The sequence below is a fragment of the Taudactylus pleione genome, unplaced genomic scaffold, assembly GCF_031769625.1.
Source record: "Taudactylus pleione unplaced genomic scaffold, aTauple2 ptg000967l, whole genome shotgun sequence".
NCBI lineage: Eukaryota > Metazoa > Chordata > Amphibia > Anura > Myobatrachidae > Taudactylus > Taudactylus pleione.
In genome coordinates this window covers 3571943-3599230 of record NW_028285368.1, presented here as the reverse complement: position 1 = coordinate 3599230, position 27288 = coordinate 3571943, and the positions used below count along the sequence as shown (strand labels likewise).

The 27288-nt window shown below is 43.7% G+C and overlaps 1 protein-coding gene across 1 annotated transcript in view; it reads right to left on the bottom strand.

The window, feature by feature from the left end:
• The window catches only part of POLR1E (RNA polymerase I subunit E), a 59377-nt gene that overhangs the window by 22694 nt on the left and 9395 nt on the right, over nucleotides 1–27288 (bottom strand). Inside the window, exons 5-8 of the mRNA XM_088460102.1 lie at nucleotides 21966–22021; nucleotides 21082–21226; nucleotides 7718–7825; nucleotides 4767–4863 (exon numbers count right to left, since the gene is read on the bottom strand). Coding sequence (XP_088316228.1) covers nucleotides 4767–4863; nucleotides 7718–7825; nucleotides 21082–21226; nucleotides 21966–22021 — 406 coding nt within the window. The remainder of the gene's footprint in view (nucleotides 1–4766; nucleotides 4864–7717; nucleotides 7826–21081; nucleotides 21227–21965; nucleotides 22022–27288) is intronic.

Genomic DNA, 27288 nt, shown 5'->3' with positions numbered 1-27288 from the left:
TTTTGTCATTGCTGACTTACTTCAAGTGCCCCCTTGGTGATTAAGGTAGGCCACAGCCGTGGGGTTGTCAGACTGTACTTGTACTGGCCTGTAGTTCAGTATATTCTGAGACAGAGTAAGAGCTCTGTAGATGGCACGAAGTTCCAGGATGTTGATTGGTAACACTGCCTCGACTGGGGACCATCGGCCCTGGAAGGAGTGCTGGCCGGTTACTGTGCCCCACCCTTGGAGGCTTGCATCCGTGGTGAGGAGAGCCCAGCCCAGGATTTAAAAGGGACGACCCTTGTTCAATGGGAAGTCTGTCTGTAGCCACCAGGCTAGGGACAGGCAAACCTCTGGGGGGAGGGCTCATCGTCTGGTATGGGGTAGCCCGTTCCACCTGGAGAGGATCAAGTGTTGGAAGGGCCTGGAGTGAAACAGGGCGAACCCCACCATGTCAAAGGTGAACACCATTGATCCCAAGGCCTGCATTGCAGAGTGAATTGACACTCGGCGATTGTACAGCAGTCTGCGCTGGATTGCTGAAATCTTGTCCGCCGATAGGAAGATTCTCTGAACCCGAGAGTCCAGGAGGGCTCCCAAATGTACCATCCTTTTAGGGTGTTACGGAAGATTTATTTCCAGTTGATCAGCCAACTGTGCATTTGAAGAAAGACAATGATTAACTGTAGATGGCGGTGAAGTGTCTCTGGGGAGGTTGCCAACAAGCAAGAGATCATCCAAGTATGGGAGCAGTCTAATCCCTTGATGACTAAGAGAGGCTGCCATAACTGCCATGATCTTGGTAAAAACCCAGGGGGGCGTTGAAAGGTCAAACGGCAGAGCCTGAAATTGGTAATGTTGCTGTAGTATAGCAAACCAGAGATATTGCTGATGAGAAGGCGCTATAGGTACATGTATGTAAGCGTCCTAAATGTCTAGGTATACCATAAAAACTCCATAGCTACGATAATGGAACGGATTGTTTCCATACGAAACCTGGGCACCCTGATAAACCTGTTCAGAGATTTGAGGTTGAGGATGGGCCGATGAGACCCATTGGGCTTCTGAACTAAGAAAAGGGTAGAATAATAGCCAGTGCCCCGTTGTGAGGATGGGGATCAGAATTATTACTCCTGAAGTCAGTAAAGACTGAATGGCTTTGTGGAGCAGCAGGGCCTTGGTTGGGTGAGATGGAGGTCCTGTGCAAAAGAACTGCTGGGGGGGGGGGCCCCTCAAGAATGAGAGGGCGTATCCGTGGGAGACCACTTCCCTTACCCAGGCACCTGACGTGGGCAAATTGAAGAAGGCCTCTCACCCAGGTAGAGGCCCGCCCCGTCAAGCTGTAGGATTGTCCTCAGATTTGGCAGGTGGACGTCTAGCAGCCCAGGCCGGTTTGGCCCTAGGTTTGGAGGCCTTGGATGATGTTTGCCATTATGGAAAGGACTGACCCTTGGCTTTTCCTTGAGGGTGAAAGGACCGAAAGGATGACGTCCGAGGCTTTGTAATATGCAGAGGGCAGGAACACCGTTTTGTTAGCCGCCAAAGTAGTCACAATTTTATCCAATTCTGGATCAAATAGGATGTCTCCTGCATAAGGCAGAGACTCTAGAGCCCGTTTTGATTCTGAATCTGCTTTCCAGGAACATAGCCATAGGGCGGGCCACTACCGAAGTGGAAGATATCCCGGAGGCCAGGAGAGCCGTAGCCATAGCGGCTACACCTAAATAAAAGGCTGAATCTCTAATGTGAGATATATAGGACAGATGTTCTCTCAAGCATCAGGGGGATAAGTCTCTTCTAGGGCCTCTTCCCAACACTCATTGGCTTTTCCCACATAAGCTGTAGCCTTAGCAGGATGTGTAAAAGCTCCTGTAAGTGTATATAGATTTATGACAAGCTTCTATACGTCTATCTGTAGTCTCCTTCAAGGAGGTTGCAGTATGAATGGGTAAGGTGGCATTTTTAACCAGATGTGTTACATAAGAATCATCTGCTGGGGTAACTTCCCATTTAGTAAAATAGGTAGCTGGAAGAGGGTAAAAGGAACTGAACAGTTATGGAATTTGAAACCTTTTACTGGGCATATTCCAAGCTGTGATCAGATAGCTGGTCAGAGTGAGGAAACTGGCAAAACAACCTTTTGTCGCTTAAAAAGAGCATGTTTTTTCTTAGGAGCGGGTTCATCCTCTTCTATTTGTAGAATAGAATTAACAGCTCTCACAAGAGCAGGTATATTTAGTTTAGAGGGTGGCTCCTCTTCTCCTGAGATGGAGTCAGAGTGTGAGAGATCTGCATCTTCTGCCTCCCCAGATGATATCTCAGAATGAGATAACTGTGTGGATTGGGAAGGTATCATAGTACATTTTGTAGGTCTAGTAGGTAAAGGCTTTTCTTTTTGCAGCATTTGCTGAAAAACTGTAGAGGTATTAGCCAAACTCTGTACTGAGGCAGACAGTATGTCTACCCATGGGGGAGGCAAAGGATTTGCAGGGAGTACCTGCTGTGGCCATCCCATAGTGGGAGCTACCACGGGGACTGCTACTTGGTCCGCAAGTTTTGCTAGCATTTCAGAGAAGGCAGCTCAGGGTGGGTCCTGAGGGAGACACCGAGGCTGATGGGCCTGGGGCTGTGTAACAATTAATACAGAGACCATCCTGATTGAGGCCCTCTGTGGCTAAGCCCACAGAGCAGGACTTACAAGACACCATAGTAGGAGGAGCAGCATCAGGCTGCTTGTTCATTCCTCTGCCAGCCATAGCCACAAGAATAACAAAACACACAGTATGATACAGTGCAGTGAACACCCTGGATAATATGGCACAGTGTAGCGTGCAACTGCGTTACAAAGTATGTGATAGCACTCACAAGTATCTGGAAAATGTAAGGTACAATGATCCCCATATATACCCAAGTATGTCAGGGTATAGTAGAATAAAGGGAAAGGTATAAGCTGTACAGTATAGAAAGTAGAGATCAGCACAAGCACAAGTCACATACAAATGCAGAAAAACATAGCATGTTTACAATGGGCACTAAAATCAACTACACAGACCGCAGTGACTGGTAGGATATAGCGATGTATGACCTGGCCCATGGGAGAGCTGTACATCGAGACTGGACCCAGCGTTCTCAAAAACCTGCTTGCAGAAAATGGCTGCCGCGCATCTCTGGGGGGGTGGAGAGTGAGGGAGGAGCAGCCCAGGGACACAAAGAATGCAGTGGAATGGCACCCTGGACTGGGGGAGGGGCTGCAGGGAGAGTACCTTCTCCCCTTGCTGATCGTAACCACCAGGTCCCCTGGCCTCCTTACATATGCCCTGCACCAGTATGTTATATGCCTCCGGTGTGTCTCCTGAGACGGGAGGCAAGACTGCGCAACAATGCAGATCCCCATGAACTGGGTTCCGTCTTACCTGTACCCTGAATTCCAGGCTGCAGTCTGGAATCCGAGGAACCTGCTAGCTAGCCCCCCCCTTGGAGCCCCACCAGGAGTACCTAGCACAGGCTTGTAGTCACGGCGCCTCGGAGGGGTAATGGGGTGGCAGCACAGACATCAAGAGGACAGTCTGGTGCTGCTCGCCCATTATAGTAAAAAAATAGAAATAAATTAAATCAAATAAAATCCTGTGCTACTTAAAGTAGCCCCCTGTTATAATGGTGGTCCAGCTCTAACGGACACCAACGAAACTGAAGGAAGTGCTCTCAGGCTGTGGGCGGGGTATAGTGGGAAGGACCGGAGCATTGCTGTTGGTGACCGGTCCTCCAGGTCCCACCTACACCCCCAATGTCTCCCTGTGGAGCCCATATTGACCCTGAAGAAGAAATAGAATTAAACATTACAAAGCAGGGAAGGCTATTAAATAGATCAAGTTTAAAATATTCACTGTTAGAACCTAATTTAGAATGGAAGTTACAGCAGCATTTGGAAGACCCAGAGTAATCCCAGAGATTTGAGCTGTCAGATAGGTTGCATATTTCACCAAAACAGAGATCCAAAACATAACTTAAAAATCGTCCATGAAGTACTTATATTAAATCTAGGCTCGACCCACACCGGACATCCATGGCAACTAATATTTCAGCCTGGGTGACTACAGTTAACTATGGTTTGTTCTATAGTATGATCCCAATTGGCTGAGAGTCTTATATTGTGTGAGTGAAGAAGCGGAAGTTTACACGCTGCATCACTATGGCAAGGAGCAATAGTCATGTTGAATGAAGACCAAACCCCATTTCTGGACTGGAAGAGAAGGTTTGAGAGCGCTGGGCCTTGGTTTCCCAATTTCCAATCACGCTGCAAAGTGATGGTACAGAGCCATCCAATAGCAGGGTGTCCCCAGCCTGTCAGGTGCGATAACAGTCGTCAATCCACGGACTCAACGAGATTAAGGTGGTGGTGTAATGTCTAGCTGTGAATGTCTCGGTAATCAGAAGCAGTCAGGGGTGTGTAGCAATACGGAGGGGTATTTGTACAGGCCCACTCCCTGGGAAACTAGCCCAACTGAAAGACCGCACAGTTGGGAACCTGGCAGTGTCCGCCAGCATCGCAGTTTACCCTTGCACCCCATAGAGGTACGCAGAAAAACTTGCGATGTCAGTACTACTGTATACTACTTTATGCATCAATTATTCCCCACACGTCTTAGATTGTAAACTCATGTGGGCAGGGCCATCTTTCTGTTGCATATGTTATGTGACTTGTCTATGTCATGATCACTTTAATGTACAGCACAGCATAATATGTTGGTGCTATATAAAGTATAATGATGAGGATGAGAACTTACTGTTTTTTTTCTTTCAAACTCTGGATCTCCTCAAAAGTGATGCTCCTAAAGGCAGACGACACACTTTCCAAAGCAGCATATTCCACTGGAGAGATAACTTGGCAGGGGTTAGGACAAAATAACATGCTGTAGCGCTTCTTAAATTATGTAAAGAACTCAGGGGTCGATTCAGACCGAGACGCTAAGCCGCGGACGCACACTATGGGCGATTGTCGCCCGTCTGCGCATGCATCGCAGTGCAGGTACGCGAACCAGTCCCTGCGATCGGGAATTGTGCGCTCGTTACACAAAGACTGAGCGCTATTTTGAGTGACAGATTGTGCCGTTGGTGGGTGGTAACAGGGGAAGGTGCTTGTGAACAAGGGAGTGGTGCTGCGAACGCAGGCGTGTCTGGGCGTCGAAACAGAGTTTTATGGGTGTGCATAATTAGCATGGAAGCGTCATTGTACACGTCACTTGGTTGTATTTCAGCCTGCAGTGATCGCAGTGCTTGCGGTGTGGTAGGGTCTACCTCAAGCACTGCGTGCAGCTCCAATGGTTCTGATTACTCATACACTTCCTGGAGATGACGTGTGCCACGAAAGAAAAGTGGGCACCTTTATACCGGCATGCGCTCACTCTGCCGTCGCTCTCTAAGACATAGAGAGCGTCCTTACACCAGACAGTGCGGAATTTACATACCCGACACCTTTTGACAGCGAGAGTGTGCAGCTTAGCTTCCAGGTCTGAATCGCCCCCTCAGATCTATAAACATATTGAGTATTCTGTATAAGCAGCTCAATATGAAATCCATTAAGCAGTAATATAGGTGTACTAACAACTTATGGCATTTATAATTATTTTACTCCATGCCCTGTTCTCAGACCCCAGTTCTCAAATGTTTAGTGGCGTAACCAGGATCTATCTTGTTCTAATTATCTCAGTCATTGTGCTGCTTATTCAGCCATATACAGGTCACCCTTGTCGTGTACCAGTCACCAGTAGATCCAGAGTAACCTGGTGTGAAATAGATAGCAATAGCCATTACAGTTTCAATGTAGCCCACATGATAATAAAAATTTTTTTTTTACAATTTTGGAAACCTGGCTGACATTTTTTTTTATATTTTTTTCAGCTCAACTTTTGGGGTGGTCCTGTATAAAATGCCATAAACTTAGGGCCGAATTCAATTATCCGCCATAAACAATTTACACATGCAAATGTCACTATTTTTTACGGGCGAAACAAATTTCAAGCTTTTCAATTAGCTGCGCAAGTTAACCTGTGCTAATTCTCCAGAGGATTTAGCACTTGTTTTTGCGACCCCCTGAGCAGATGAAAAGAAAGGGAAATCCCTATTTTAAAGGTACAATTGTGGGGACTTGGTTCAGAACCACTGGGACACCCTCCTTAATGATTAATTGGGCACTTAGAAATGTTTAATTTGCTTAATTTGGCCAATAATGACATGTTATTTTTGGGATGAAACTCAGCAAAATGGCGGTGCTGTATGAATGGGAAATACGCTTTTAAGCTTGCACGGTGGAGTTACAGGTGTTTAACACATTTTTAAAAGTGGCTTAAAATTACACAATCTATTTACATATTTTGCAGAAAAATATTTGCCTTCTATAATTTTTTCACTATTTTTGAAAAATGCATATAACAGCCATTTGACACATTTTAAGAACCCTAAATACTGCTTTTGCCCACTAAGAGACTTCTACACTGTTATCCAATATTTATTTGCATTTTTTGGGGGTACAGGCTGATTTTCCAGTTATCACCCACACTTAACACAGGTATTACCAGCAAGAATTACTGCCCGAATGCCAGAATAAGCTTTTTCTAATTGAATTGCGTGTTAATCGGGAGCGCGCATACATGCATTAAGTGAAATTACGGGACAATATGTGCATTAATTTAACACGAGGTAACTTTTTTTTATCGTGGCTAATTGAATTTGCCCCTAAGTGTAGAGGAAAGGCTATCCGAACTATTAATAACAGCGCAAGCTGCTGTTCACTAAGTAGTGTAATGGGCTCAAAGAAAATCCAAACATTTTTGTTGTTATACAATAGAAAATCCAGATAGTGAAGATGTAGAAATAAGTTGCAATGAAACCCGCAGAGAGTTTATAACTTACCCTCAAACTAAAATGCATGAAGGATATAGCACATCAGAACTATTACCAATTAGTTGCTGACAATTCCATTAATAAAAGAACCAAGCATCTGATTTTCCCTGGCGCGTAGAAAAGTGAATAACTGGGAAAACACGGCTCCAATATAAAACGGTTTTACCTCAAGAAAAGCCTGAAAGCTAGAAATTAATCTCAATGTCCTCTGCCCGGCATCATAGGCTTTACTTGACTAATAGATCAATAGAAAACTATTTGATCTTCAACAGTATAGTAAATAAGATTATTTTAGCTGCTAGTTCATGTAGAATAAACTTAATTGCATTTTCAGCAAAAAATTAAATGTATATAAACTTTAAAGGTTCACCTGGGGCACACATTTCCCTGAGGTACACCAGTACATGGCGTCATTAGCACACAATCTCAGCACACTTCCCCATTAACAGCCACAACCAAGAAAACAAACACAAGGATGCTTGGTCATCCCAAGTAGCTAATATAGCTTACTATAATCGTATGTCCTCTAGTATTTCAACAAAGATACTATACTGTGTTACAGCTGGCAGTGACAGTTTGTCATTAGTTCAATTTATGGCGGCAGTAAAACTACATGTAAAACAGAACTAAAGTTTAATTTTCTATCTGGGTGTAATATAATAAAATAGTAATTTCCATATATGTTAGGGCCTAAAAGTGGCAGTAACAGAGAGGGGCTGTTCAGTGGTAAGCTGTAGATTTCTGATCCAGTCTGACAGCAGCATGGACGGGTTACATCAGGCACAGACCGTCCTGCTGCTGCTCTGTCAGTACAGTCCATACATTAAAAGGATACGGTCATGAAATTTGTAGACATTTTTTGGTTTGTCTGCATGAGGATCACATGGAGGAAGGAATAGCGAAGACTCTTCTTCTTTCACATCCATTGCTTCTTTCACCAGTTCTTTAAAAAGGGATAACTGGGTTAAACATAATAATGAGGATCATATTGATATTTACATATTTAATTATAAAGAACATTTGGCATTGTTTAAATGACAACTTCCTAGTAGCTACCATATATAAACAGCATCTTATTGTGTTCCTTATTAACAGTGGTGAGAAAAAGTGTCACCATTTTTCTAGGACCTGGAGAGAATAACCAAAATAATGCCATCCTGATCACAGCAGAAAGCCAAGGAAATCATGCCAGATCACCAGATCAGACCGCAAGATGCCTCTCTGGCCTGCTAGCAATATTACAATCAGCTCTACTAGCTCCAGTTTACACTGAATCTCTTGGTGATGTCAAAATGGGAGGTCTGTCTAATCAGGACTTCTCTTCCAGAAACAAAGTGTCAGTGAAAAACGCACAATATGTGCAGGTTGCATGCACAGAACCTATCCTTTCTTCACATCACAGACCATGCTCACCTGTATACCAAGAGCAGAATCCTATTTTTTACCAGAGATGACAATTTTACAAGAAGATCACTAATGGCCGTTTTCAATTAGACACGAAAAGCCGAGATCCGCAAAAAAGTATTTTGTGTCTTTTCGCCTGTCGAAACGTATTCGATTCCACCCGCTTTTCGCGTACACGGAAAGTCAATGCAATGTAATAGGCGATAAAGATTCGCCTCTGAATAGCAGGAGAAAAGTGCTAAATTTTTATTTTGGGGTGCAAAGGTGGGGAAACCTCTCAGAACCATTGGGACAGGCCCCCAAAGGACAACTGCACCAAAAAATTCCAGAACAAAAGAAAAAAAAAAAAAGCACAAAGTGGGGGGACAACTTCGCAAACTAGAGAAATAAGGTTCTGGGGGTGCTCTAAGAAGGGGTCAAATGTTTTTGGGATTGCAGGTGCTTTTATGAGGGAGGAATTTAACTTTTATTAAAACTTCACTTTAGAGACATTAAAAGATGCTTGCACCCATTTTCAGGTACCCCAAATTTGCCAGGACTATTTGCTCCAAAAAATACTGCTGTATGCCGTTTCATCACTACTTGTGCAAAGACGCTAATTAGAGACTATTGTGCGAACTTAAGTACCCCAAACTGTTTTATTAGGACTAATCGGGCACTACTACATTGATCCCCAATGTTTCTGCATCCTTTTGGGGGGTATACCATCCTGACCTCACAAGGAGGGGAAAAGAAAAAGAATGTCTATGGTATGGCGCACAACAAATGTAATAGAAAATAAAAATCAATCTTTATTAGATATGCACTAAAATGCCCCCACATGGGACATGACCAGCGAAATAGAGGTTAAAAATAGAGAAAGATAATTATATGTAAATGTGAAAATGATAGAAATTAGTGATAATAAAAAGGAGAACCCTTGCTGTGTGACCGTATTTTCATTCTTGAGTCCAAATATGGGTGAAACTCTCAGTCTCTGTGTCACTTGCTTAAGCAGAAAGTAGCAACTTGAGTTGAATGGCTTTATTGTCCTGAAAAACCACTCCCCTATAGTAATTATTGTAATTGTAAAATTGTGAGATCGTGTACTGTAGTTAATACACAGGCATGTATTGGTCACCGGTCTTTCCACATATGTCCTTATATCTGGGCAATCTGAAGAGCCTCGCTGTTATCGGGGATTTATTACATACTCCCTTTGTGTTTAAATGTAAGCATGTATCAATTCCGAGTATTTGTCCTTATATCCGGACAATCTGAAGACCTCACTATTATAAGGATTACTCTCATGTATATAGGAGTTAGCATATAAGTGAGCTACTGCTGTTGTAGCTGTACTGTAGATAATATAACACGCCGACACAATGTTGCATAGCATAAATTAGTAACAAATGACGGAGATTCTACACACCCATTTTGGCTAGCAGAATGTCAGTCATCTTACTGAATATTAGTATTGGAACCAGCGCCCTGTGGAACTATTCATCACAATATTAGAGTTAGCAGGTGAATAAACTAATGCTGTTGTGGCTGTGCTGTAGGTAATTTAGCACACAGACACAATGTTGTATAATCAGGTCAGCCTGATTATACACATGAGAAATAGTCATACCCAGTCACCGAGCCAGAGTCTGCTTGTTAGCTGGTCAGCCTCGCTTATGAAAGCCTTATAACACAAAAAATTTATCTATTTTCTCATGGAATTGGTACGATCCACGTAAATGAGCTCTAACCATATCCAGTGAAGCTTTGCCTACAGAAAGGCCAGAAGACTGAAAGGCTGGGAATACAATTTCTTCATTTATATGAAAAAGGGATACCACCTTTGGAAGGTAACCCGCCCTTGTACGGAGGACAGCTCTATTCAGATGAAAAATTAAAAATGGAGTTCGACACGAAAGTGCTGCCAAATCAGAAACGCTGTGAGCTGAGGAGATAGCAAGGAGAAAAAGGGTCTTCGCTGTTAACCATTTGAGATCCACTGCGTCTAAGGGTTCAAAGGGGGGTTCCTGCAGTGCCCTGAGAACTAAGGATAAATCCCATTGTGCCACCAGAGGGACAAACAGAGGTTGCAGACGGAGAACACCCTGAAAAAATTTTCTAACGTCTGGCAGAGTGACAATTCTGCGCTGGAACCATACTGACAATGCAGAAACTTGAACTCTCAAGGTAGCCATACGAAGACTTAAGTCTAGTCCAGCCTGAAGAAAAGTAAGAACTCGGGAGACCCTAAAAAACCTTAGGGTAATATTTTCTGTGGGAACACCAATGAAAAAAAAGGAATGCCAAATCCTGTGATGGATGCGGGCCGAAGCAGGCTTCCTTGCCCTAAGCATCATCTCAATCACAGAAGTAAAAAAAACCTTTGGCCCTTAAGACGGAAGACTCAAGAGCTATGCCGTCAAAGCCAGCCGAGGTAGATCCGGATATAGGCAGGGACCCTGCACTAGCAAATCCAGCCATAGAGGAAGTGGACTGTCTATGGATAGACATGTCAGATTGGTGAACCAATGTCTCCAGGGCCAGGCAGGAGCTATTAGTATCACCCTGCCGCCTTCCTGCTTGAATTTTCTGACAATCCTTGGGAGGAGGGAGATCGGAGGAAACGAGTATGCCAACCTGAAGTCCCACCTTACAGCCAGAGCGTCCACGAAGGCGGCTGAGGGGTCTTGTTCTGGACCTGTACCTGGGAACCTTGTGGTTGTGATGTGATGCCATGGGGTCTATGTCCAGTAGTCCCCACTTATCCACCAGGCACTGAAAGACGTCCGGATGAAGAGCCCATTCTCCGGCGTGTGTCCTGACAACTTAGAAAGTCTGCTTCCCAGTTGAGGATTCCTGGGATATTAATATTGCAGAGATTGCTGCAAGATGGCATTCTGCCCAAACCAGAATGTTCGCCACTTCCCTCATATATGCCGGACTTCATGTGCCTCCCTGACGGTTGATGTAGGCCACTGTGGTTACGTGTTCTGTCTGAATCTGGACAGGCCTGCTGTGAAGGAGATCCTGCGCCAGAACGAGGGCTCTGTGCACCGCACGAAGCTCCAAAATATTTATGGGCAGGTGACTTTCCTGAGCGGTCCATCTTCCCTGAGTGATGACCTGTCACCGCGCCCCATCCTCGCAGACTTGCATCTGTGGTGAGGAGCACCCAATCTGGCATCCATAATGGCATCCCTTGTCTAAATGGCTTATCTGCAGCCACCACGCAAGGGAGAGACGAATTTCTGGCGAGATGCGGATCATTTGAGACTTTATCAGATGATACTGACCATCCCAATGAGACAGAATCCATCATTGCAGTGTCCTGGAATGGAACTGGGCATAAGTCACCATGTCGAAGGTGGATACCATAGACCCCAGTACCTGCATTGCTAAGTGAACTGACACTTTGATTGCGGAGCAGTTTGCGTACCCGTACTTGTAGGGCAGAAATCTTGTCCACTGGTAAAAGAATCCTTTGCCCCAGAGAATCCATCAGCGCCCCCAAATGTACCATCTTCTGAGTTGGAGAAAGAGAAGAGTTTTTCCAATTGATTATCCAGCCGTGCTCTTGTAGACAGGCAATGGTCATTTGGAGATGGTGTTGTAAAACCTTCTGGAGATTGTGCCAATATCAGGAGGTCATCCAAGTATGTTAGTATCCTGACTCCTTGTCGACTGCCATAATCTTGGTGAATACTCGAGGTGCTGTAGACAGACCGAAGGGCAGAGCCTGAAATTGATAATGTTGCTGACCCACCGCAAACCTCAGAAACTTTTGGTGAGAATGTGCAATAGGTACATGCAGATATTCATCCTGTATGTCTAGGGAAACCATGAAAGCTCCAGGCCCATCTCTAGCATAATTGACCATAGGGTTTCCATACGGAGTTTGGGTAGATGGATGAATTTGTTGAGAAACTTTAAATTCAGAATAGGGCGATGAGACCCCATATGGTTTCAGAATCCGAAACAAATCTGAATAACCACCCCTTCCCTGTTGTGTCAAGGCCTTGACTGGGTCTGAAGAAATAGTTGTACAAAGAAAATTTCTGAGTGGGATGCCTAAGGAATGTGAGGGTCTACCCATGAGAGACCACTTCTCGAACCCAAACATCCGTAGTTGTCTGATGCCAGGGTAAAGAAAACTGGAGAAGTCGGCCTTCTACCCGGAGATACCCCAGGGAGAGGCCCGCTCCATCAGGCTTGGAAGCTGGACGTTTGACTGACCAGGATTTCCTGGTCTGCGTTTTCTTGCGGGAAATATCCTGTCTAGAGAAAAACTGTCCCTTCACCTTCCCTGCGGGCGAAAGGACATCTGCTTATACTTAGGGGTAGACGTAGAGGGCAACCCAGCAGATTTAGATGCTGCCAGAGCAGTCACTATGTTATCCAATTCCGGCCCAAACAGTACCTTCCCGACAAAAGGTAAAGACTCAGAGGCTCTCTTGGACCCTGTATCTGCCTTCCAGGTCCTTAACCACAGGGTCCTCCGAGCAGCCACCGAGGTTGCAGATACTTTAGAAGCCAGAATACCTGTATCAATAACTGCTTCCCCAACATACGCAGCTTCTTCTCGCATTTGGCAGAGATAAGACAGCTGTTCTCTGGTAGCATCTGGCACACTGTTTTCCAGAGACGTTGTCCTTTCTTCCACAGCCTTGGCCACCCAGGCTACTGCCATAGCCGGCCTGGTAATAGCTACAGATAATGAAAAAACTGCTTTCAAATAGTTTTCTGTCTGTAGCCTCCTTAAGCGAGGATGCAGCAGGGATAGGTAATGTAGAGGTCCGGATCAATCTTGTCACATGAGCATCTATCATTGGAGGAACTTCCCATTTGCTACACTCACCCGGTAAAAATGGGTACAGAGAAGTTAAATTCTTTGTTGCATGGAAACGCCTATCTGGAGTACTCCATGTTTCAGACATGATATCCGCCAGTTCCTCAGACTGAGGGAAATAATCCAAACAAAAATAAAACTGGCGCTCCAATTCCACAGTGCTGCAAATACCGCTGGGGTGATCACTTAACACCCGTTCTTCAAAACCCAATATAACAGTACTTGCGGTCACATGCGCTCCTCTGGAGTAAACAACAACTGTTCAAATGGTTAATTGATCAGGACAAATCCTCTTGATAGACAATCTCGTATTCCTCTTGTTTCTAAAAGTATTCCTATTGAAGGTGGAAACCCTCCTTTCACAGGTGCAATGATATTTTCCTCAAAAAAAGGGTATATAAAAGGTATATATAGTGAAGTACAGCTTTATTTATTGTTAAAACTTATCCATAAAAAATCCAACAGAGAAGCAACGTACCAGATATAATGGGGTGTAGGACAGCACACACCCAATAAAGCAAGTATAGGGTATAAACAGTCACCTCCCGGGATGGGTCCGTGTAACCCTTGGTTTGTTGTGTGGATGTCTTCTAACGCGTTTCTGCTCTAAAGGAGCCTTTATCAAGGTGTTACACCTTGATAAAGGCTCCTTTAGAGCAGAAACGCGTTGGTGAGCTGGCAGAGACTGATAAGGATACCAGGCGAAGGGGTTAGAAGACATCCACACAACAAACCAAGGGTTACACAGACCCATCCCGGGAGGTGACTGTTTATACCCTATACTTGCTTTATTGGGTGTGTACTGTCCTACACCCCATTATATCTGGTACATTGCTTCTCTGTTGGATTTTTTATGGATAAGTTTTAACAATAAATAAAGCTGTACTTCACTATATATACACCTTTATATACCCTTTTTTTGAGGAAAATATCATTGCACATGTGAAAGGAGGGTTTCCACCTTCAATAGGAATACTTTTAGAAACAAGAGGAATACGAGATTGTCTATCAAGAGGATTTGTCCTGATCAATTAACCATTTGAACAGTTGTTGTTTACTCCAGAGGAGCGCATGTGACCGCAAGTACTGTTTTATATTGAGGGAAATAATCCATTGCCACCTTCTGACGCCTAAAGACTGGGGTCTTAGATTTAGGTGGAACCTCATCTTCCTCTATAGGACCTAACTGCTCTCAACAGAGAGGGTACATCTACTGAGGATTGGTGGTCTTCCTCAACAGAGTAAGAACCGGAATTCTGAGTTTCAGAGTCTGATGATGATGCTGTGTGAGGATCCTGAGGCAATGCCTCAAGGGATACTCTTTTATGCTTTTGTTTTACCACAACTGGACTATTCGCCTGCATTACCTGCTGAGCGGCTATAGACAGCAGCATACTTTGACTAGAATGAGCATAAGCATCAAACCAAAAAGGATTCAAGGGAGACATATACATAGAAGGATGAAAATGTTGTGGGTACCCCATAGAGGGATGCAGCACCACTGCAGGAGCCTGTGATGCTGCTGCACGGTCCACTAAATTCGACAAAACTGAGACCAAGAGGCCACCCAAGGTGGTTCTTGTGCAGGTGCTGGTGTACCAGATTGGAGAGGAGGCTGTTTATAACACAAACCATCTTGCACAAAATCCTGTTCGACAAGCCTGCCGAACAGGATCTACATGATACCAACGTAGGAGGCTCAACCTCCTCCTTCACCGCGCTTTTACAATGACATAACAATGTATCACAGGTATGTGGTATAAATGCAATGTCACCATCTTCACAAATAAATGTGTAAGACAATGAAAAACCCCACACACCTGTACAGAGGGATGCATTGTTGCTTATCTGGGTGTTATGGTCGTGAATGTAGCAATGTATATTATCCCTGTCCTGTAATGTATTGTACTGTACTGTAAGTCACTGTAAATCAACCTATTTGTTTATGTACTTTGTAAGGCGCTGCGGAACACTTGTGGCGCCATATAAATAAACGATAATAATAATATTATATCTGATAGTTTTGAAAATAAAAGAGTGTCAATACAGCAGCTAGCATTAAAGTCACATACAATGCAAATATAATTTCATATGCAAATGGACTCAGAATCAACTGACCAAACCCCCGGGGGGGCTTGGTAGGATATAGAGCACTGTATACTTGACCCAAGGGAGAGGCGTACGGGGAGACTGACCCACACTTCTGAGAACCAACGGCTTTCAGCAACGCACCATAGGTGAACTGTGAGCGTCTCACTACACAAGGTGATCATAAATCGCAAACCAGACGCGGGAACCCACGCAGGCAGTTGCGTCTGTGTTGGTGGAGGAGCGATTTTGACGGCCGGGTACGCTGGCCCCACAGTGGTAGGTGCTTACTAGTGCATCTACTACCCATCCTCGGCGTCAGACGATAGGGCCCGGCGGCCTTAGTGAGGCACTCTGACGAGCCCTTCACCCGCAGCAGCCTCCGATGCGTCTCCTACATCGGAAGCCAGGACTGCAGCACACAATTCCCCGCAAGCGAGGAATCGCATTACCTTGTCCTCTCCTTGGAGCAGATTGCAGTCTGGGCCACAGCATCGTTGCTAGCTAAGCTTCGCTAAGACCCACCAAAATCCCTGAGCCTCCTACCCTGTTCAGGAGCTAGCGTTTCGGCATCAGCGGAAGTAGTAGGAGTCGTAGTACATGCGTCCCTTTGGACGCTTAGTACTAACAACTTAGTAGTATATAAAAAACTAAGGTAAATTAAAAAAAAGCCTAGGACTACCCAAGCAGTCCTGCTGTTCCAAGAGGTGCGTCTGGACACTTGCCAAGTACCAAATAAAAAAAACAATGCCTGTGGCTGGGGGCAGGGTATATAGGGAGGAGGCCCTATGCATTGCTGGGAGCTTGAAAGCTGTAGCTGTTTGGTGCAATGGATTACTCCAACTACATAGTCCAAGGTATTTCCTGTGGATCCTATGGACCCTGAAGAAGAAACATTGTTGATATGCTGGTCATGTGACAATTCATCAGTGTTGACATGGTGGATGTTGCCATGAACATGTCCACATGTATGTCGACATTCTGACCATGTTGATATGGTCAACGTCGACATAATATACCAATCCCTTTCAGTCAATACACCCCAAAAGCTGAAAACGTGCTCATCAAAAGGAGTTGGCTGCAGGACATGCCCACCTTTTCCTGGCCAACAGAATGGCAGAGACCCATCCCTGAGAACCCTACTGCTTCCAAGACACGGCCGTCAAACGTACAACATTCTACTCAGCTTGGAAATGGACCCTGTCCAAACTGAGTGGCATGATCATCATATGTGGCACTAGAATTCCCATGAACAGACAGTAGAAGTACAGTGTGATGTATAACTCATGTCTGGTTCTGCAAGAAATTTAATTTGCTATTATATGTTCAGAACTAAAACAGCAAAGTGTGTTAGAATGTTGGAGCTCTAGGAGAAATCAGTTGTAATAGTTGCCAGAGGACAATTAGGGACTGAGTAGGCTAGTGCAGTAAGAAGTTAATTTCAGTAGCATAATGTATAATACAACAGTTCTAGTCTGTCAGCAATTAGGCTCTTTTTTTCCTGGTTCATAACTTCTGTCTGATACTGTCCAGGCATCTGCTAATAAGTTGGAATCAATTAAAACGTATTAGTTTTAAATTAGTGTGAGTGACAGAGAACACAGCCAAACACAGACTGTGGGCCTGATTCAGACCTGCTCGCACGTGGGTCAATAGTGGCCCAGTGCGCACACGCGAGCCCCATAGCAAGTGAGACCTTCACTCGCTCAGGAGCTCGCAGCAAAACGGGGCGGCTGTCGATGTTGATCGACAGCTCGCCCTGTTTTCTAGGTGGGTAGGGGGGGTGGCTGATCAAATGGAGGCGTTCCCGAAGGAACGCCTGCCGTTTGTGGGTGTCCCTACTGACATCACTCGTGATGTCAGTAGTGGACTTCCAGCTCTGTTAGAGCTGGAAGTCCACTCGGCATTGCGAGTGCTGAGACCCTACCACAGGGTCTCCTCGCAATGCCGATGAGCGCGATAATCGCGACCATCTCCTGCCCGCTCGTACTAGCTGTGGGTGGGCAGTGTGAGTGTGTGTGTGTGGGGGGGAGATGAGCATATACTCATGAGGTGCTGATTCTGCACTGGACGTGGAAATGCTAAGGGTCTGGCTGAGAGTCCTCATTTATTACACAGCAAACACATCACATCACATTTCCTACAGCAGAGGTCTGGGAGGGGAGGTTAAATTTAATAAATTAAATACTTTCATACCGAACAAGCAGTAACATAATTACTCTGGGTACAGAACTGTAATCCTGTTAACACTTCCTCTGTCAGACAATACTTTCTAGATCACTTTAAGATGAATAAATGAAAGACCTAAGTCAAGGTCCTTAACTGTGTACAGGCTGGGGAAGGTTAGGGCCAGCTTGAGGGAGCAGCAATATAAGGCCATGTCAAAGGGTAGCAAGGACCAGTTAAACCAGCCACAAAGCATAGCTGTGATTTACATACAGAGATAGGACAGCGACTCCTGTGAGGAGCCAGGCAGGAGTGACACTTACCTGATATCAGGCTGCTCTGGAAGTAGGATATGTCCAGTATGACGGAGCCCAAAATGCAAGTGGTCAGGTCCATCATCTTGCTTCTCTGTAGAAAGCCAGTCCTGGCTGAGTGTGTGCTGAGCACATGACCACTCACTACTTGGCCAGCACTCTGCTTCCATGACCAGGCACAGGAGTATTCTATCCAGCCCTCCGTGACTGGGGGTGCCCAATCACTCGCTGTACAACCCCCCCTCCACCTATCACCTCTATGATCACTCTAACAAGAGATATGACACAGCTCACCCCATATACTGCCATCTCACAATCAGTGAGTTCCTGGGAAGCCAGGAATGACACTTTCCACCTCTAGCATATTTCCCCTATGTGCAGCATGGTACAGTTCATCCTGGAAGCAGCCTATGTCTCTGAAGTTTAATTTGGCCAGTCTTAGACGGCTCTTATTATTATTATCCTTTATTTATATGGCGCCACAAGGGTTCCGCAGCGCCTTACATAGTACATAAACATAGTGCACAAACATAGTACATAGACATAGTACATAGACAGTTGAGCAGAACAAGAAAACAGTGTCAAACAGTTTAAGACAATGCAATACAAGTACAAGTACACTGCTGTAACAGAAGCAGGATGGCAAAAGTCACGGGTTAGGTGCTTTTGAGTATAGAGCAGATAGTATAAGTAAAGAAAGGATAAGCACAAGAGGATAGAGGGCCCTGCTCGTGAGAGCTTACATTCTAGAGGGGATGGGCAAACAGACAGGGGTGACACGGATGGGGTAGACAGTGAGCATGGGACAGAGGTTTAGGATGACAGATGGGTGGATTCCTATTTTACAGTATGTGTGGAAGTCATTTGAATTAAGATTTATGCCACTGACATTCTACTTTAAGAGGCAGTTTTTGTAGGTGTCTGTGGAGAGCCATGGCTGTTATATCAGTTTACGTGAAGTCTGACGGGTGGCAGAAGCCACTTCATGTGGGGCTATTTAGAGAGTTTGGTTAACGTATAAACCAGCAGTCTCAGGTAAATGTAGAAATTAGTGAAAGCAGTTATTGTAAAGAGATGTTCAGATGTAAAATAATAAGTTGTGATCAAGTGTGAATTCTATAAGGCACATTTATTGATTTGGAGGGTGATGGGAGACATGTGAGGTTTGCAGGATATTTATTCCATAGTAAATCCGCTGTCCGTGTGTGGGGCCTGGATTTGGTGATATGTCACCAGATAATAAAAGCAGAAGAATGGAGAAGTAGATATAGGTGTATAAAATTTTTTTATAGTGACACAATGAGGCTGTAATAGAAAAATTTTTGATGAAAAGAAAGCTCATTAGTTTTTAGAGGAGGTGAGTGACTCAATAGGGCGGCAGTGTGCCCAGAGAGGGGAGATGCAGGGAGAGTTAGGGATGTTATATCCTTAGAGAAAATACAAGGGAGGTAGTTGAAAAAAAGAAATGTGTAGTACATGGTGAGTTTTAGGTTTGTTTATTTTAGACAAATTTTAAAGTAATGGTAACTTAATCTGAAATTACCTTAGATGTTGGTCAATGTTTGTTCAACTGTGATTAACTGTTATGTAATCACACTTTGTGCATTTAACACTTTTGTGTTTTTAACCCCAGCTGCAAACAGCCCCAGCTGCCCCTAGACTGAGTATAAGGAGTGGTAACCCTTGATTAAGACAGGCTGCAACTGACTCAATTGGCCTGCTGATCAAAAGAGATAACTTGCTCTGAGTTGGAGCAAAAACCAGGCCAGATATATACCATAAACTATGCTTCACTCAGCAGAAGCTGGCACAGTAGTCACATACACAAGTTGAGATGCTGCCAGTACCACTGCAGCGCAACTGACCATCTGCACATCCGACAAGTGCTGGCGGGCTGCCTGTCATAAAGTAGTGCAGGGGCGAGGCTACATCAATTAAAAAAAAAATAAATAAATGAAAAAAGGTCACCCAGCCGACAGGCAACCCCACAGACATGTTTGGCCAACCGGGAATCTTCCTGGTCAGCTCTATGAGCAATCCGCCCCTGCATGCACAAACAAAGGGATGGGTTGTGATCTAGGGGAGGAAATAAAGAGTGGAAGACCAACTCAGGCATGCCTGTTCTCTCTCGTGTCACATAGCAGAACACTGTACATGTGGCTACAGTTTAACAGCAGCTAAATGCAGTGTGTTGGTCATTCAAATGTAAAGATACTAAAGAAACTTTGTTTGTTGCAAACCGTTATGGTGATAGAGGTAGATCCCAAAGTACAAATTATCTCCTTGCAGCTACAGAGGGTCTGCTACAATGCAGGGATGAGGAGAGTTTCATAAGTGTACATGTGTCCACAAAAAGAACCATTTGGTGCTGTCACTCTTTACTATATGCCTCATTTACAAACAGCAATATCTGATGTGCTAATCCACATAGTTTGGGTGTATGTGAGGGGGGGACAGTGTGAGGAAGTGGGTTCAAAAAGGAAACATGCTCAGGGCCTGGACAAAACAGTAATAATACGGCGACTCAATTGCATCAGAGGCACATATACAGATGTGCCCACATACATCTATCATCCATACGCTACAAGTCGCGCCACACACCGCGGGAGCGCCGAACATCTTTCGTGAGACTTTTTACCTTCGAATGCATCTTCGAAGCACACATTGATACGAATAGCTAGCACAAGCAGCTTCTGCTGATTAAAATGATATGCAGCATGCCTTTGTTCTCTGTGCGTCTGCATACGAAACGCTACATTACAGTGTTACAGCCACTGAGACTAACATAGCATTTCACATTCAGATACACCCACAGACGCACAGAGATCATAGACACACTGCATTTTAATCAGCAGAAGCTGCTTGTGCTAGCTATTCACATCACGATGTGAATAAGACACATTTGAAGGTAAAAAGTTGCACAAAAAGAAGCTCAGCGCTACAGAGTCCCGCCACGGCATGGCTGAATTAGAAGGGCTGTTTAACGTGCAAGGAGGCTAGATGTATGAGGACACATCTGTACTACAATCATAAAAAGGTTAGCCATGTATAAGACATTAAACAAATTCTATAAAGACATGTACAGCAGCTATGTCTGACATAATAGTGCTTGCTCTGTTGCATTCAGAAAAGAAACTGTGTAGACAATGCTGTCAGTGAATTTGAAATCATCTTTCTAGCGTCACCAGGAAAATACTATCAAATAGGATCTACAGCTCCAATAAAACACCAAAATATATCTATGAATTCTAAACTTCAAAAGGGTATGTTACAAAATAAAATTGGTCTCCTTTTAAGAAAACATTATGACCCAATTCACGACTCTCATATCGCTAAATGTAATGACCGCATGAAATAGCTTAGTAAAGTAACACTGACCAAATAGCATTTTGTACTTGCCTGCTGTTCCCTTGGTCTCAATGATTTCATCAGCAGCCTTTGCCATAGCTTGATCTAATATTTCACTGCCAACTTGGTTCAACTTCCGAGAACTTAAAGCACGTTTCTGCTTGTTGGTTCCAAAGGCTTCTATCAGCGCATCCACCTATTCAATGAAGTCCATGAACACTATGAATTATTGCAAATCTATATAGTTTTATTAAAATTCTTAGAAAGACATAAGTCCACCTCCTGCAAACTTAATATTACTTTTCACTAACTCATGGCCAAATTTAATTAGCCCTGTTAAGTTAACAGAGGTGAAAGGGTGATAACCTAGGGCTTTATCACCCGGGGCTCTTTCAGTTAGAGTCAGTTTGAGCGGTGTTAACACACAGAACTATGATAAATTCACAGATCTATACATTAAGTGCCTTGCTTCACCCGTTAACCATCTAGTTAGTAGGGATTTAGGTCTGATCAGACCTCGGGAAAAAAAAATCCTATAAGTGCAGCCTGCCGGCTGCCTATGGAGCTAACTGAATAGCCCCGGAGGACCAATTAGCAGGTGGTAAATTACCACACCGAGCTGAATTCCCCCCTATATTTCTATAAAAATCACAGCGTCCCATTTTCAGTCAGCTTATTGAATAGCAAAACCCTGCGCCACTGGGTTTTTTAATTTTCAGGCCTGCAATTAGATATACCCTTTAGACTCTAAAGGACACTTTTACATTACTAGGTGCAAGAATGTCATCCATGCCTGTCCTTTTTGGGAGCTTCCCGGCAAGTATGCTCTTTATATGCTGTAAAAATGTTCTGTGTAGGGTGACCCTTTCTATACCGTAATGTCATCTCTGGTCTCTGGGGCGCCGTGCCCTGCCCGATTTAAACTAAGAATATACCTTCTCTCTGTATGTTCTGCTTGTCTGGGCTGTCACATCTTGGCTTTGTCGCTCCACTATAAAAAAAAAAATATATATGGTTATTACAAATTTATGTTGAGGAAAACATTAGACCACCGGTCCCTCAGGACCTCAAAGAGTGCATGTTTTCCAGATGTCTTCACAGAATCACAAGTGAAATAATTAGCTCCACCTGTGCATCTTTTAAAATGTGTCAATAAGTAATAAATACACCTGTGCACCTACAGGGTGACCTGGAACATGTGAACTGTGTGGGGTCCTGAGGACAGAGTTTGAGAACCACTGCATTAGACCCAGAATCTAGATTGATCCATCAAGCAAGGGCACACATTTCAGAATTATGGTGACATGTATCCACTACACAGATTTGTTGCTATACTTATGAAGACTTTCATTTTTATTTATAACCTACATTAGAATTATATATTGAAGTAGTAAGAATAAAGTTTATATCAGCTGTAAAGGCAAAATACAAAAATGAGTAAGCGGTCGATTCAGTAAGACTAAAGCTGGGCATCCACTATACAATTTTCTTTCAGATACAGTCAGGTGCATAAATATTGGTACATTGACAGAATTTTCATATTTTGGCCTCTATTCACCACCACAATGGCTTTGAAATGAAACAAACAAGATGTGCTTTAACTGCAGACTTTCAGATTTAATTTGAGGGTAATTACATCCAAATCAAGTGAACGTTGTAGGAATTACAACGGTTTCTATATGTGCCTCCCACTTTTTAAGGGGCCATAAGTAATGGGACAAACTAAATCTAAAATCTAACTTTCACTTTTTAATACTTTGTTGCAAATCCTTTGCAGGCAATTACAGCCTGAAGTCTGGAACGCATAGACATCACCAGACGCTGGGTTTCATCCCTGCCAGGCCACTACTGCAAATGTCTTCAGTCCCTGCTTGTTCTTGCGGCATTTTCCCTTCAGTTTTGTCTTCATCAAGTGAAATGCATGCTCAATCGGATTCAGGTCAGGGGATTGACTTGGCCATTGCATAACATTCCACTTTTTAGCCTTAAAAAACTCTTTGGTTGCTTTTGCAGTATGCTTCAGGTCATTGTCTATCTGCACTGTGAAGCGCCGTCCAATGAGTTCTGAAGCATTTGACTGAATATGAGCATATAATATTGCCCGAAACACTTCAGAATTCATTCTGCTGCTTTTGTCAGCAGTCACATCATCAATAAATACAAGGGAATCAGTTCCATTGGCAGCCACACATGCCCACGCTATGACACTACCACCACCATGCTTCACTGATGAGGTGGTATGTTTTGGATCATGAGCAGTTCCTTTCCTTCTCCATACTCTTCTCTTCCCATCACTCTGGTACAAGTTGATCTTTGTCTCATCTGTCCATAGGATGTTGTTCCAGAACTGTAATGGCTTTTTTTAGATGTTGTTTGGCAAACTCTAATCTGGTCTTCCTGTTTTTGTGGCTCACCAATGGTTTACATCTTGTGGTGAACCCTCTATATTCACTCTCGTGAAGTCTTCTCTTGATTGTTGACTTTGACACATATACACCTACCTCATGGAGAGTGTTCTTGATTTGGCCAACTGTTGTGAAGGGGTTTTTCTTCACCAGGGAAATAATCCTTCTGTCATCCACCACAGTTGTTTTCCGTGGTCTTCCGGGTCTTTCGGTGTTGCTGAGCTCTCCGATGCGTTCTTTCTTTTTAAGAATGTTCCAAACAGTTGATTTGGCCACACATAATGTTTTTGCTATCTCTCTGATGGGTTTGTTTTGATTTTTCAGCCTAATGATGGCTTGCTTCACTGATAGTGACAGCTCTGATTCCAAATGCAAATGTCACACCTAGAATCAACTCCAGACCTTTAACCTGCTTACTTGATAATGAAATAACGAGGGAATAGCCCACACCTGTCCATGAAATAGTTCTTGAGTTGATAAGGCCCCCATACATCAGAGATTGATTGCAGCAATCGTGCAATTTGCAATCGATTGAAAAAGAGAGATTTTTATACACAATCGATTGCAGAATTGCCACAATCGATTGAAAAAGGGAAAGATTTTTATACACAATCGATTGCAAATTGCACAATTGCTGCAATCCATCTCTGATGTATGGGGACCTATAGTCCCATTACTTTTGGCCCCTTAAAAAGTGGGAGGCACATATAGAAACCGTTGTAATTCCTACACCATTCACCTGATTTGGATGTAATTACCCTCAAATTAAATCTGAAAGTCTGCAGTTAAAAGCACATCTTGTTTGTTTCATTTCAAAGCCATTGTGGTGGTGAATAAAGGCCAAAATATGAAAATTCTGTCAACGTCCCAATATTTATGCACCTGACTGTATCTGTCCAATCTGGGTGGTTGGAGTGAAAACCTGCTAATGTATGGGAGCAAATGACAGTTGATCATATGGTTTTAAACACTGAAAAAAAAAAAAAAAGGACAAAAAAATTAGCTCAAATTGGTTAAATTCGTGTGTTTTAACCAATGTATGTGAACAACCATTATTGGCTATTTTCCAGTGTTTGTGAGCAAATGGACGATTGTCATTTGATCCCATACATTATCAGGTTTTCATTCTAACCAGCATGATTGGAGAGATATCTGACCGTAAATTGTATAGTGGATGCCCAGCTTTACTAATGGCAACCTTAGAAGATATTTATACATCCTACTAGGCAGTAGGTGGTCAACACCAGAAAGTCAACATGGTTAAAATGTCAGCATCATAAATGTTGACACCTGGAAAATGTAGATATTAGCATTAGGGTAAGACTTAGGGTTACCTGAAACAGACATTTTCGATGTTGAATGTTGGCATTATGGCCCTGCCCACAATGTCGTAAGCAATAGTCTTTTTTTTTCCTTTTTATTTAGAAAAGTACCGACTAATGTGAATGTACCACAGAGAATTAAAGATTCCCAAAGCTTTAAAAAAAAAAAAAAAAAAAAAAAAAAAAAAGAAATCTAAAACCAACACTGGAAAAATACATTAATCTAGCACAAGAGAAGCCTTTAAAGCGCAATAATTTGTGTATGCAAATGTTGAAGATGACTGGCAGGCTGCTCGATATTCACATGGCATGGCTGCTGCAGTGGAAGAAGGAATAAATTTACCAAAACAAGGAATATAAATGAAGCCTAAAAAATAAAGATGTGTAGATTTTATTACTATGATAAAAAAAAAAAAATTATTTATATTTATATATATATATATATATATATATATATATATATATAAAAGAGTTATGGTAGACAGGCAGAGGAGATAGCGAGGAGAAAAAGTGGCTTCGCGGTCAACCATTTCAAATCTACTGAGGTTCAAATGGGGGAATTTGCAGCCCCTTGAGAACCAAGGACAAATCCCACTGTGCAACCAGTGGGACAAAGTGTGGCTGAACTCACTCAAAACACCCTGTAAAAAAATTCTAACATCCGGCAATGAAGCAAACAAGCAATCCTTTGCTGGAACCAAACTGTCAATGTAGAAACCTGTACTCTCAGGGTGGCCAGATGGAGACCGAAGTCTAACCCAGCCTAGAGAAAAGTACCCGGGAAACCCAAAAACCGTTAGGGTCATACTTTCTGTGGGAACACCATTGACCAAAAGAATGCCAAATTCTGTAATAGATCCGGGCAGATGAAGGTTTTCGTGCACTAAGCATTGTTTGAATCACAGAGCTGGAGAAACCTTTAGCTCTTAAGATGAAAGACTCAAGAGCCACGCCATGGGGTAAGGGACCCTGCGCTAATAGATCCGGCCATAGAGGAAGAGGAAACTGAGTGTCTATGGATAGATTACGTATGTCTGTGAACCAATGGAATCTGGGCAAAGCAGGAGCTACTAGTATCACTGTTTCGCCTTCCTGCTTGAATTTCCTGAGGAAGGAAGGAAATCGGAGGAAAGATACGCCAGCTTGAAGTCCCATCTCATTGTCAGTGCGTCTACGAATGCGGCTGAGGGCTCTTTGGTACCTGGGGACCTTGTGATTGTGACATGAAGCCATGAGGTCTAGGTCTGGAAGGCCCCATTTGTTCAACAGGAGTTGAAAAAACCCCAGGTGGAGAGCACACTGTCCGGCGTGTATGTCATGACGACTTAGGAAGTCCGCTTCCCAGTTGAGGACTCCCAGGATGAATATTGCCAAGATAGCCGGAAGATGACGTTCTGCCCAGATCAAAATGTTTGTCACTTCCCTCATGGTTGCGTGACTTCGTGTGCCTCCTTGATGATTGAGATAGGCTACTGTGGTCGTGTTGTCGGACTGGATCTGGACCGGCCTGCCCTGAAGCAGGTCCTGGGCCCTGATAAGTGCTTTGTATGCTGCTCGAAGCTCCAGAATGTTTATGGGTAGATGACTTTCTTGATTTGTCCATCTTCCCTGAAAGGTGTGATGACCCGTCATCGCCCCCATCTGCAAAGACTGGTGTCCATGGTGAGAAGCACCCAATTTGGAATCAACAATAGACGAACAGATGATTCTTTTGTAGCCACCACACGAGACAGACAGAGAGACAGACAGAGAGACAGACAGAGAGACAGACAGAGACCTACGGAGTGAGAAGGATCCTCTGGGACCATATTACATGATACTGTCTGCTCCATCAGGAGAGAATCAATTGCTACAGAGGCCTGGAGTGGAATTGAGCATATTCCACCATGTCGAAGGTGGATACCATTGACCCCAAGACCTGCATTGCTGATAGAATGGATACCCTTCAATTGTGTAGCAATTTGCATACTTGCAATGATAGGGCCGCAATCTTGTCCTCTGGCAGAAACACCCTTTGTGCCTGAGGGTCCAGAAGTGCCCCCAGATGTACCATCTGCTGTGTTGGAGAAAGAGGATTTCTTCCAACTGATGATACAGCCGTGCGTCTGTAGGCAAGCAATGGTCAGTTGGAGATGGTGTTGTAAAACAGCTGGAGACTGACGATATCAGAAGGTCATCCAGGTATGGCAGTATTCAGATTCCCTGATGCCTGAGGTAGGCAGTCATAACCGCCATTATTTTGGTGAAGACCCGAAGGGCGGTTGATAGACCAAAGAGCAGTGCCTGAAATTGGTAATGTTGTTGCAGGACAGCAAACCGTAGAAATTGTTGGTGAGATGGCATAATAGGTACACGCAGATACGCATCCTGAATGTCCAGAGAAGCCATAAAATCTCCAGGTTCCATTGCCAAAATAATTGATCGAAGAGTCTCCATACGGAATTTGGGTACATGGATAAACTTGTTGAGGGTTTTCAGATTTAGAATATAGCGGTGAGAGCCATTTGGTTTCTGAACCAAAAATTTATTGG